General features: G+C 47.8%; 1 protein-coding gene and 2 long non-coding RNA genes across 5 annotated transcripts in view; 1 reads left to right on the forward strand and 2 right to left on the reverse strand.

The window, feature by feature from the left end:
* Positions 1-7,201, forward strand: part of FAM193B (family with sequence similarity 193 member B) — a 30,653-nt gene extending 23,452 nt beyond the window's left edge. For all 3 annotated transcript variants that reach the window (XM_083726253.1, XM_083726254.1, XM_083726255.1), the window contains 4 exons: positions 372-608; positions 2,476-3,484; positions 4,870-4,945; positions 6,781-7,201. In XM_083726253.1, coding sequence (XP_083582379.1) covers positions 372-608; positions 2,476-3,484; positions 4,870-4,945; positions 6,781-6,877 — 1,419 coding nt within the window. In that variant the 3' untranslated portion in view covers positions 6,878-7,201. The remainder of the gene's footprint in view (positions 1-371; positions 609-2,475; positions 3,485-4,869; positions 4,946-6,780) is intronic.
* LOC310838724 overlaps positions 1-12,608 on the reverse strand; it is a 122,330-nt gene that overhangs the window by 12,328 nt on the left and 97,394 nt on the right. The gene's annotated exons all lie outside the window — the stretch shown is intronic.
* On the reverse strand, positions 7,166-12,606 carry LOC310838726. The gene is made up of 2 exons (XR_014561138.1): positions 11,069-12,606; positions 7,166-7,837 (listed from the first exon to the last, which is right to left on the reverse strand). It is a non-coding gene; the product is annotated as an uncharacterized lncRNA (long non-coding RNA).

Consider the following 12,608-nt stretch of genomic DNA (forward strand, 5'->3'; position numbering starts at 1 on the left):
GGCATGCATCATTGCTCATCTCTCTTGGCCTTGGTAGCCTTGAGATTAGCTTCTCTCTCCACCCCCAAACCCCAGTATTCTAGCCTTGGACTTCCACACACTTCTCTCAACCCTGCTATTTCCTCTTGTTCCTGTCCTGAGCTGCTGAAGTAAAGCCCTGCTGTTGCATCTTGCACTCAGCTGTTCCAGCTTTGGGGTCTCTGTAGTGTCAGTGGTTAAGTGGTTGGAACTAGCTGTGGATCTCAGCTCAGCCTTGGACCTAGCAGAGGGGAGAGAGAGCAGGAAACCACATGGTTTCTGTCAGTTGCAGTTGTAGAGCAGTAACCATCTCCTGCACCCGCAGCAGACCAATATTTCAACTCTATCCGCAGCCTCCAGCCGCCCCCACGAGCCGGAACTATGCCGAGATCCGGGAGAAGCTGCGCTCCCGGCTGACCAAGAGAAAAGAGGAGCTCCCTCAAAAGCTGGGGCACAGCAGCAGCTCGGGAGAGCCGGCGGTCGATCACCGGGACGTGGATGAGCTCCTGGACTACATCAACAGCACAGAGCCGAAGCCCCTGAACAGTGCCAAGGCTGCCAAGCGTGCACGTCACAAGCAGAAGAAGAAGGTGGGCTGGGTGTGCGTGCGTGGATGAGTGTGCAAAAGAGAGCGTACGCTGGCCCACAGCTTCTTGGAGATTGAATGTGAAGGGGAAGAGGGTAAGGATCATTTCAGAATCCTGATAGAATGAGTCCATAGATTAGGGGGAACGGTTTAAATCTTGGCCCTAGCTAGGGATGGAAATGGGATAGAACTTGCTTAGAAACTAATCTGAATTTTTATGGCATGTAGATAAAATTTTATGTAGATAAAAGAGTTAAACAGAAAGGAGGATGAACTATTTGACAAATATCTGTCGCTTCCCCATGTCGACTTTTGACATATTTTTATAATTGATACAGACGCCAAAATGCATAGTGGCATAATAAGATCACAAGCTGTTTTCTTTCTTTCTTTCTTGCAAATAGATACTGCAGTTTCACTCTCATCTAAGTATTGCTAATGAGTGTTGTGAGTACCTCTGGGCCTGATCTGAGCCATATGACACAGGGCTCTCCCCCCAGTACATCCACACTTGAACCTGCCAAGCAGCTAGCTTGGGTTCTTTTGTGAAGGGATTCATTCTGGAGCTTGTCTATGCTATAGGGGGATTCCTGAACATATGAAACTGTGTTATGCAGAATCAGACCACTAGTCCACCTAGCCCTGCAGTCACTGCTCTGACTTGCAGTGGTTTTCCAAAGTCTTATGCTGATGTCTTTCCCATCCTTGTTACCTTTTTAAATAGACATTTCAGGAACATTCTGCATGCACAGCCTGTGCTGTGTATGCTACAAGAACACTTCATTGATGTTTACTCGAAGGGTGCTGACTTGGCTGTTAACCTGTACGAACACTCCTTGACTACTTAGTATGTTTCAGTAATGCTGTTTTGCCTGGCATTTCACGTTATTCACAAGTTGCTATGTATCTGCAAGGAACTCAGTTTCCCTACTACCTTTGCAAACAGGAGATGTGATCTCTTTCACAGAGAGATGAAAGAGGTGAATTTAAGCTCTCTCTCCTCAGATTCTCATGCACTTTTTATCACGCCTGATTCTCATTCACACACACACACACACACACACGAGTGTAAACTAGTCAGAAGTTGAAGTGAATTAAGGTTGTTTCTACAATTGTTGTTGTTGTTGTTATATCACATTATATTCCACCTTTTCCTCCAAGGAGCTCAAGGTGGCATATACATGGTCCTCCCACCTCCTCATTTAACCCCCTCAACAACCCTGTGAGGTAGGTTAGGCTGAGAAAAGGCAATGACTGGCCCAAGGGCACCACCCAGTGAGAGCTTCATGGCCGAGTGGGGATTTGAACCCTGGTCTCTCCCAGATCCTAACCATCATGCCACACTGGCTCTCTCATACTGGGTTATTGACTGAGGATGCCTGGTCAGTGAAATGGGCCCCTTCAGTTTTTCTCTCTTGTCTTCTTGAGTTGCTGCTGTGCCAGGGCAGGCAGTATGAAAATGTAACTGTGTTTCTCTGCTTGCAACCTTCCTGCCCCACACCCGCCCCAAATGCTCCAGCGCCACATGAACTAAGTTTAGGGCCTGAGGTGTAGCAACCTTTCTGGAGCTTGTACACACAGGGAAATGGCTGTGGGAAATTGCTGGCAGCGCATCTGTTCCTTAAGGTTTGTTACCATAGCACGGGCTTTGTATATGCCAGTTCCCAGTGCCAATTCCCAAGTGCACAGTGGTTTGCCGTAGTCCCCATGCAGCTGCATAGAAGTAGTTACTGTCAGCAGCTGAGAAGCAGGGGCCTCTTCATCCAGCCAGCCGGAGTTTGGCTGCCATCCTCACCACAGTCCCTCTTCTTGGTTGCCAGTAGGAATACTAGAACGACTCGAGTTCATGTTGCTAACTTCTGGACTTTCAGGAGAAAGAGAAGGCCCAGCTGGAGGCGGAGGCCCAGAAGCGAGTGGACCGGACCCCGCCTACAGGTCAGGACCAAGAGTTGGCTGAAGAGAAGCTTCTGGAGTGGCCCCAGCTAGAACTGGAGCGAGTGAACAATTTCCTGAGCAGCCGACTGCAGGAGATCAAGAACACCATCAAGGACTCCATCCGTGCCAGCTTCAATGTCTACGACCTCAACCTGGACGTCAACGACTTCCCAAAGAAGGCAGCCGTGCTGGAGCAGAAGAACCTGCTCTCCCACCTCAACGGCTCCTCGGAGCTGCAGGAGATCGACCTCGACCTGTCTCCGCTTAGCCTGGGCACGCCACACAACCACACGTTGCTGCGGAGCGAGGTGGCCTCCCGATGGGTGGAGAGCCCAGGCGAGGTGCCGCCCCCACCGCCCCCGGCTTGTGAGAACGGCGTGGTGAAGCGACTCAACGCCGTCCCCAACCTCTCGCGCATGATCTGGGTCCAGTCCCCCAAGCCAACAGACTCTCCCCTGGAGAGTGGGGCCGGCCACGAGTCCAAGGAGGCGACCCCGGGCAGGGGAGTGGAGCCGCAGGAGCAAGCACCCGCCACCGGAAAGCAGAGGAAGGGCAAGCGGCAGAGCTGCCTGGCCAAGAAAGGGGAGGCTCTCGCTTTGAGCAGTGAGGCTTCCGGCTCCAAGGGGGTGGGGCAAAAGAACCCCCCTAAGGGTGCGGCTCCTGAAGCCCCGAGAGGAAGCAGCGTGGAGCACGGCGATGGGGCCAGAGGGCTGCGGCAGGGGCAGGGCTGGGGTTGCGGCGGCTCTAAGGTGGACAAAGAGAAGAGTGCGGAGGGCAGGAGCCGGAGAGGGGAAGGCAGAACCGACCAGGCCGATCAGGAGCCTGTTTCCTTGGGGACTGGCGAGCGGCATCTGCCCCATACAGCTGCGCCAGATGACTTGCCCCAGCCAAAGGGCAAAGGCAAGAAGAGTAGGAACAAAATGGAGAAAGCCAGCCCTTCCATTGGTGAGTATGCGGAAGGCTTTTCCTGTATTTGGGCTGTTATGTCTGCTCTCTGGCTTTTTCACAAAAATAGAGAGTTGGAAGGGACCACGAGGGTCCATGTGTTGCAATGCAGGGATCTTTTGCCGAATGTGGGGCTCGAACCCATAACCCTGAGATTAAGAGTCGCCTGCTCTACCGACTGAGCTATCCCAGCTTCTCATTAAGATTGGGGTGGGCTCCTTATGCACTCAGGACGTTGGCGCTTCTGAGGCCCATTATACACTGGTGAGGCCCACCAAGTGCATGACAGCTGCCAATCCTGTTAGGAAGGCTAGTGAGAGGGCAGGTACTGGCGTACATCCTGAGGGCATGCATAACAGCCTAGAATCTGGGTATGTTTTGGATGGACACTTTAAAAAACTACAAAAGTACCAGGGAGACTACCCTATCTGTATTATACATTCAAAGTAGTATCACACCACTTTAAACAGTCAAAGAATTCTGGGAAGTGTAGTTTAAGGGTTCTGACAGTTGTTAGGAGAATTCTCCTCATAGAATTACACTTCCCAGAGAGGCTGAACAATCAATGCCTCTTCCCAGGGAACTCCGGAGATTGTAGGTCTGTGCAGAGAATAGAGTTCTCCTAACAACTCTCAACACCCATAACAAGCTACAGTTCTCAGGATTTTTGCAGGGAAGCCAGGGCTATTTAAACTGGTATGATACTGCTTTAAATGAATAGTGCAGATGGGGCCCCATACTGTATCCTGAGTGTGAGCTATGCACATTTTCTGGACCAAGTTTATTCTTCCATATAGGATTTTTAAAAAGAATTTGGAATATTGCGGCAAGCGTTGATGTTGTGAAGGCTCAGGAGAGACATGGCTGTTAAAACAGCTATATGTAGGGCTAAGGTTTAATGGGGGTAAGGTGAGACAGCTTTTGTGGCCTGCTCAGCTCCCTAAGGGCAAGCTCAAAACTCTGTGTATTTTCAGACTTCTCCCTGCAATTATGAGAGCATGTTGGCATTGATTAAAACTGAGATTCTCATAAAGCCAGGCTCAGAAGTGTGGAATTTTGCATACCCTTTAACTGCACTTTCCTATGTTCCCACTGAAATTTATTTTTACCCTACCAGTGCTTGCTGTACATCACAAACTTTGGGTAGAGTAGTCACACTCTGTCACACATTTCGCTTTCTCTGCTTTGGGCCAGTGGTTGTGGACTTGGGCACCTTGAGCATCACTGCAGGGGAGTCTCCTGGCTTGGGCAGCTAGTGATGTTTGAGTGGTGTGAGGCATGTGCCTGGTTTGGAAGGGGAGGAGGAGATCCCTGCTGCTGACTATGAGCAGCTCTTGGGCCCAGCTAACTCTTTCTTCTTATTTTTCACTGTTGTGATTTGTTAGATGATGTGTTCCTGCCCAAAGACTTAGATGGTGTGGAAATGGATGAGACTGACAGAGAAGTGGAATACTTCAAGAGGTAAGACTTGGTCCTGATAAACTGTGGAGTCCTGGGATCAGGACCTTGCAGACGAGAAATAAATCAATGCTATATATCAGGGATGTGGAACCTCGGGTCTGGGAACTAAATGCAGATACTCCCTTGGTGTACTCACCACACCACACACACCCTCTCCCTGCTCCCTCCCTGAGTGTTTTTGCCTTGCTGGAATGTGCCTTGAACATTGATAGTGCCTCTTCCTTGCCTGCATGGAGGAAGGAGAGAGGTGTGTGCATGTATGTAGAAATCATACAGGGGCAAATTTCACCTCTGTTGCTTTCTCAACTTTTGCCTCTGGCACCACCCGCATTTGGTACGTGATGCCCAGAAGGTTGCCCGGAAAGGAACAAGTACCTTGAGCTGAAGATGGTTCCCCATTTCAACCACATATGGATGAGACTTCTTCCCCATCACCCACAAATTTCCAGAGGTGTCTTGATGTAAATACAACATGGGCCCTGCAGTGCCACATTGTAGTGAGAAGAGGTGCCATCCATCAACATGTTAGAGAGGAGGAGTCCTGACTCAGTGTATTATGGGGAGGAGGGTATTGGGCAGGCTGTTCTCATGGCAGTGATCAAGGCCAAGTTTAGCCATGTGAGAGAATGGGATCATCATTTCCACTTCACTCTTTCAGAGTCTTGAGAGATGTGCCACCTCAGCATTTTAACCTACTATTTAGGCAGGGCTAGAGACCTTTATAAGTCAAGCTGTTGCTTAATATTTCCATTAAACTGAAATTCCATGCATATCAACTGATGGTGGTAAAAGGCATTTTGAGCCATTTGGGTGTCCATGGGTAAAGCTGGATCTAAAAGCACCCATAAACTGCAAAGTTAATTCTTCAGGGGGAATTTCAGCCCCATCCCAGAGAAAATGAAGACCATCTCCATGAGCTAGCATATCCTCTGCTAACAGCAGTTCGGTTTTGTTGGATTTAACTTCAGTTTGTTGGCCCTCAGTGGACTCCTTACTAACTCCAGAAACCTGTTCTGGATATCCAGTGCATCTGGATTAGATGAAAAACAGAAGGAGAGCTGAAGTCACCTCACTCCAAGCTACCCTTGTGGTTTAACACATGTGGGACAAGTTCCCTGCAGCACCCCAGAGTACAAGTGTCATGTAGCAGCACCTTCAAGACCACCTTCTGTCAGAGAGAGCCATCAAAGCATGATAGTCCAGGAAAATCTGAAGATGTGGTTCTGCCTGCCAGGTCAAGCCCAGAAGGAGGAGGTTGAAAACTGGCTGCTGCCTGGGAAAGGCATCTTAGGTCCAGAGAGGATTTCTTCAGGAGTGGTCTCCCATTTCCTTTCTTCAAAGAGACCAGAGTCACATCTTCTCTGAGCTTCCTGTATCAAGTTGTTCATTCCTCTTTGGCTAAAAGGAATCACCAAATTCACCCATACCCTTTTTGATGAGCTACCTGCCCTATAGTCCCTAAAAATCTTGGCTTCTGTGCTGCAAACAGCACACACTTTGTATCTTCTTCCTCAGCTTTGTCCAGCATCCCTGCCTATGTTGCCTATCTCTGCCAGTAGGACCTAGCCCATCTTTGTGTTGTCCTGCAACATATTTTCCAAAGTATTTTCATCACAGAAGTGGTGCCGCCTGGTGCCATTGTGCTGTTAACCCTTTGCCCCTTAAAATCATTAGGATGTTTGTGGACATTCCTTGTTGAAAAATCTGAGCAACTCCATGAGGGAGTAAGGGGAAGTTCACAGGAGACAGGCAGCTATATTATATGTGTGAATAAAACAAGGGTCCCGCAGCCCCGTCATTTCCTCTCACTAGTTGTTTTTTTTCTGTACTTGCAGGTTTTGCCTGGACTCAGCCAAGCAGACCCGGCAGAAAGTGGCTGTGAACTGGACCAATTTCACCCTGAAGAAAACCACTTCGAGTGCAGCTCAGTGAGGTGTGCGGTGCACCCCTGGTATATGTGCAGGGCCCCACACCTCGCCTTCCCTCCCCCAAACCCATAGACAGACACTTGGCCTCACCAACCCTTGCTCTTCCCCCCTCTCCCCTCCCCCTGGGGCTCCTATTCCTAGCCTATAGGCAAGGCCTGGACAGCCCTTGCGTCCCTCACCTCATAAGTGTTCGACGTTCGGGGAGATGCTGACTGAGCCGCCCCAAGCCCAGGGGCAGTCTTGATCGGCCAAGGCCCAGCGTGGCACAGGGACCAGGCTGCACCCAATAAAGGACTTTTTAATTTTTTATTTTATTTAAAAAACCCAACTTTTCTGTTGTTTGTTCTGGCTTTTCTGGTCCCTAGGGGTGGTGGGCAGGGCTCCCTTGGTGGTGGTGGGCGACCGCAGCAACCCAGCTACACTCGGCATAGAACCTCTTCCCTCGAGCACTCAAATTGCACTCACGGCTGATTCGCATCAGGGCACCCGGCGCACATTGTGTTCTCCAGTCTGAGAACCCTGCCATCTCCTTGCACAGTGTACAGTGGCAGAGCTTATTGGTGGAAGATGCAGCTCTCTTCAGTCTCCTGGAAACTGCACGGGTCATTCAATCCTTGGCTGCGCTACCCCACTTCTCAGGGAATGTTCTCTTGACCGAAATGCCATCCTGCAGCAACATTGTCTTAAGGAGCCTGCTGTCAGCGGAAACGCCGCCATGCCTTCTCAAGCAGGCAGCCTCTGTCACAGGGACAGCCAGCGTTTTCCTTTGCTTTCATAACAGTTGAGTTCAAGTCCAAGAATGGTAGATGTGCTCTGTGGGAGCCTATGGCCCTTCAGCTTTCCTGTGCAGATATCACTTCCATGTAGGTGGCTCCATCAACACCGACCATGTATGACGAGCGCACTCCTGTCTGTTTCACCATGATTGCTCCCAGCAGGACACCCCCAGTTTGGCTGCAGGCTCCTGCAACAAAATAAACATGTTTGTGCTCCTCACACATGGCCACGGATGTGTTATTTCCTACAGGGAAGTGATATCCACATGGGAAAGTCCTCTTGTGCAAAACAGCCGTTGTTGCAAATAACGCTCCACGTTGGCTCTTGCATCAGGTGGGGAGCATGACTCCATTCCTCCTCCACCACCAAAAGCCTACTACTTTGGACTGCTCCCGTTTCTGATTACCTCTCAGCAGACTTAAGCCCTGCCCATAAGGCCCTGTTTATTTCCCCCACTAGAGTTCTGCGCCCCATCAGCCCTGATGATGGTGGGGAGTGACAGCCCCGTCATTTCTAAATATCTGTGACTTCATAGCAAGTTGGTTGTGCTAGTAGAGGTGTACTCTTATGATCCCACAGTTGCTCAACAAAGCCCTAGGATTGTTCTGGTGCTGGTGCAAGGACCGTAATAATCACAACCCATCTGAAGAAATTGTCTGTGGAAAACCATCATTCCATTTCAGGATGAGCAGAGCTATGGCCCTAATCAGTGGCTGGCTGTCCTCGCTAAAGGAGAAACTGCCCCATTGCCATTGAGCCCGTTGAGTCTGACTTGCACCTTTCCCCTGACAACAAAGGCAAACATCAGAATGCTGCTTGAACTCTACTGGCCTTAGCTGTGCCCTTGAATTTTACTCTGTCAGCCATTGATTCTGATCTCCCCAGTAGCCCAGATGGGATGATTATCTTCCCTCAAGTGATACTGACCATCCTGCCAGGCCAGCCAGTGTTTGCACTTTGCTTCATGTTGCCTCAGCTAAATCTTGTCTGCACACATCCTTGTTCATTTGTCACATGCACAACAAACCTAACTGCAGCAGCGACTGAGCCCTGGTGGGTCTCTGACCCCAATTTCTGGGGTTACCCAGGCTCTCCCTACTTTTGAGGGTAGTGCCCAACCGACATCGCAGAGGGATTGGGCCATACCATGCCGCAGACCACAGGCAGATCAACTTTTTTGGGGTTTTATTAAATTATTTACTTTTTGATACTGTGAAATCTTTCGTGCTGAAAGATAAACTGACATTTGGACACAGAGTGGCTATGTCTGCTGTGTAATTGCTGCCTATGGCTAGCACTGGGGTCTCACCTCTGGCTTGAAACTTATTTGAATCCAGAGTAGCTGCTGGTACCAAAAGTCAACATGGGCCACAACCCTTGCAATCCCCCTGGGTACTTGATCCAAATTGCCCACCTCCATAAATTTCCACCCCGTCTTCGTTTTGTCAGGAACATGTATCTGCGCTGCTGAAACATGGTGGGCACCTTACAGCCTGTACTCCAACCCTAAATGCACATCAGGATTAAATCCTGTTGGTTTCTAGGCATGGCATAGAGGGGCCTCTTTCATCTGTGATTCTTGTTTACTTCAGCCAGCTGTATAACAGGAATTTATTTGTAGCATTTTTCAGGAAGGCAGGCTTAATGCATTCATCCTTACGATGCCTGGTAAAGCAAGTCATTCTGCCCATCAGTCCTACTAAAGAACTGAACAAACTGATTTAACTTGTCTAAGGCCACCTACTAGGTACATTGCTAGCTTGAGCTGGAGGGCAGGTCTCCCAGTACAATGTTACTAAGACTGTGTTAACACTGTTGAGTGGGGAGTGATGGGTGGAAAGAAATAGGCACATTCCTCAGCACACTGACTGCCTTAAACCATGCAGGATGACAACAGAAGCCAGAATCCCCTTGGATTACCTTCTCTACCCATATGGAAGATATCAGTGATTGGGAGACACTGGCCCTGCAGATAGTGTTGCTTTCAACTCCCATCATCCCTGATTACTGACCATGTTGACTAGGGCTGATGGGAGTTGAGGCCCAACATAATTTGGAGGGCTACTGGTTTCCAAGCCGTAAATTATCACTACTAGCTCCTTCCCTGTTATAAGATCTGGTAGCTGCTAGCAGTGGTATTGGTAGTTAAGCAAACTGATATTTAGGTACCTCAGGTTGCCTAGGCTTGAGTGATAGTAGTTCACCATGCCATAGCGTTGAACAGGGGAAATTATCAGTAACTAATGGCTACTAGCCATGGTGACTATGCTCTGCCTCTATGGATGGAGGCAAGAATGCTTCTGAATACCAGTTGTGAGAAACCACAAGGGAGAAGAGTGCTGTTGTGCTTGGGTCCACCTGGGAGTTTCTCACGGGTATCTGGTTGGCCACTGTGAGAACAGGATGCTAATGGGCCATTCGCCTGATTCAGCTGGCTCTTCTTTACTCTGAGGAAAGTATGTACTGATATATTTTGCATTCTTTTAGTCTAACCTTTTTATCTAAATGCTTATCGTGCTTGGATCCCCCCCCCCCCACACCAGTGATGTGAGGACTGGAGGAAAAAAGTGAGTTAAGGAAACACAGCTGGAGCAATGAGAGATAAATTGGCAGAATTAACTTGCTAGTTTAAGCCAAACATGCATCAGTTCAACAGCATTATTTGTCCAACAGCAGCCAGTCAGATGCCTCTGGGAAGCAACAAGTGGGGCATGAAAACAACAGCTGCACATCGTTTGTCTTCTGAAAGTTTATTGCCCCTGAAGATCAGTAGTCTATTCTCTCTTAATTTGTCTAATCTTTTTTTAGGCTATCTAAACCAAGGTGAAGAGAATCCTATATTAATTCTACATGATGTGAAACTTCCTTTCATATTTCCTGAATGGTCAGTTTCACTGTGTGACCTCTGCAACTAGTTTTGTAGGAGAAGGTAGAGAATTATCGCTACTCTTTCAGTGCCACCCACAGTCTTCTAAGCTTCTATTGTCACACCCCAGTTCTTTTTTCTGAACTAAAAAAAATCCAGTCACCTTGCCTTACCACATTGTTAAGGTGCTCCAACACTTTTGTATCAGTTGTACAAGGAGCTATATTCAACTAGTGCTAGCAGGAGCCAGTGCAATAGGGCTTTCCTACTTTGGCCCACAAATCGGCTCTGGGGGATCAGGAGAATCCCCAAAACAAGGGAAGGAGAGAGTGTTCCATCTTGCAAGCGGAAATGCTTGAGCTGACAGAAGAACCATGTTAGCATGACATTGAATTCCACCCATCAAGTGTCACCTGCCATTTTGTTGTCTATTCAGCGAGTTTGGTGAGCTAGTCACAGTCTCCGAGGGAGTATACCACTCTGAATAACTTACAGTGCAGTCCTATGCACATTTACTAATAGGTTCTCTTGTACCAAGTGGGGCTCACTCACTAGCAAGTCTGTTTAGAATGGCACCTGCAAATCCTAGATCAAGGTCTCCAAAACTTCCTTGCTGGTCACAGGCATATTTCTGGACTTGATGGCACAAGCCTGAAACAGGATGGTACAGAAGGAGTTAATATATACCAGGTCAGGCTATCTGTGCTTCTAGTTCAGTATTGTATTTGGAATGGCAGTGGCTCCTCAGTATCTCAGGCAGAAGTGCTTCATATTACCTGCTACCTCATAACTGTAGGTGCCAGAATTTAAACACAGGACCTTCTGTGTGCAAACGATGTTTTCTACTGCTAAGTTGTGGTTCTCCCCACACCCCAAACAACCATCTGCTGTGTATTTTTTTTAAAAGGCACAATGCCAGAATGAGTTAAATAATGGAACTGAGCTGCATTCCCAATCTTTTACATTACTGGCTAATGTAATTTACCATGTGTCATCCACAATTATTTCCCCTCAAAGTACCGTAATTCAGAAAACCCATGCCAATTTTGCACGCCTTTGATTTTTGCTGATACATGCACCTACTTGAATCTATTTTTGTCTCTAGTCAATCTATGTAAGATGCAACATTGCTGAATAAGGTATTTCATGTACAAATACAGACTGATAAAATCAACCTGAGATTCAGGAGTCACAAGAAAGACAAATCAATATTTTTTTATTTGTATGCTAACATATCATACAAGCACTTGTTTCAATCTCATAAAATAAGGTGTTGAACACCAGAGAGATGGGAAACTGATCTATTTGCTGCCCTGTTTAAATCTACAGCGATAATTTATTCTGTCCTCAGTTACACAGAATTGGACCATTTCTTTATTTTACTTCTTATCCTTTTGAACATATTTTCTGATATTTTAATGTTGTAGATTAGAAACTCCATTCCATTTTGCACTGTTACTGCACTACTAATGGTTCCATCTGGCTTGAAAAAATCACCATCAGGAGATATGATACCGGCACTGGAATGCCATTTTTTAAAAAATTAAAGCATTTTTATGCTACTGTTAAGCTTAAAGGGACACCAGAGAAGCTTACAAAAAACAATGGTAAAAATATGTGACATAAACACCACGGAGATAAGGAAGTGGTACTAAGTCAGCGGCGAAAACACCTTCACAGTAACAGCGATAAATACGATGGTACATACTCAATGGAAAGAGAAGGCACTCTGCACACGCTTAAGAGCAAATGACATTTACAGGAAAGACGCGTTGCCCGATCCAGCGTCAGCTCTCTAAGGCAATACCAGCACCTGAAAACGGGCAGCTGCGTCTCAAAAACTACAATCTAGTAATCCCCAACAACGGCTCCCCTAAAACGCTGTCGCGGTCTTGGTGTACTAACAGCACGGCGAACCTGTGGGATAGTGTAAAAGTCCAAGTCCTTTTAGCAGGAATTTCACCGATAATCACCCAGAATAATCCATTTATTTGAGGGGCGATTGTATGGGGGGGGGGGGCGGAGGGAGATCCCAGTAACCCGAAATGAATGCGATGAGAATTAAACGATCTCGTAAGGCGACTCCCACCCA

Source organism: Podarcis gaigeae (assembly GCF_964106915.1).
Source record: "Podarcis gaigeae genome assembly, chromosome: 2".
Taxonomy (NCBI): domain Eukaryota; kingdom Metazoa; phylum Chordata; class Lepidosauria; order Squamata; family Lacertidae; genus Podarcis; species Podarcis gaigeae.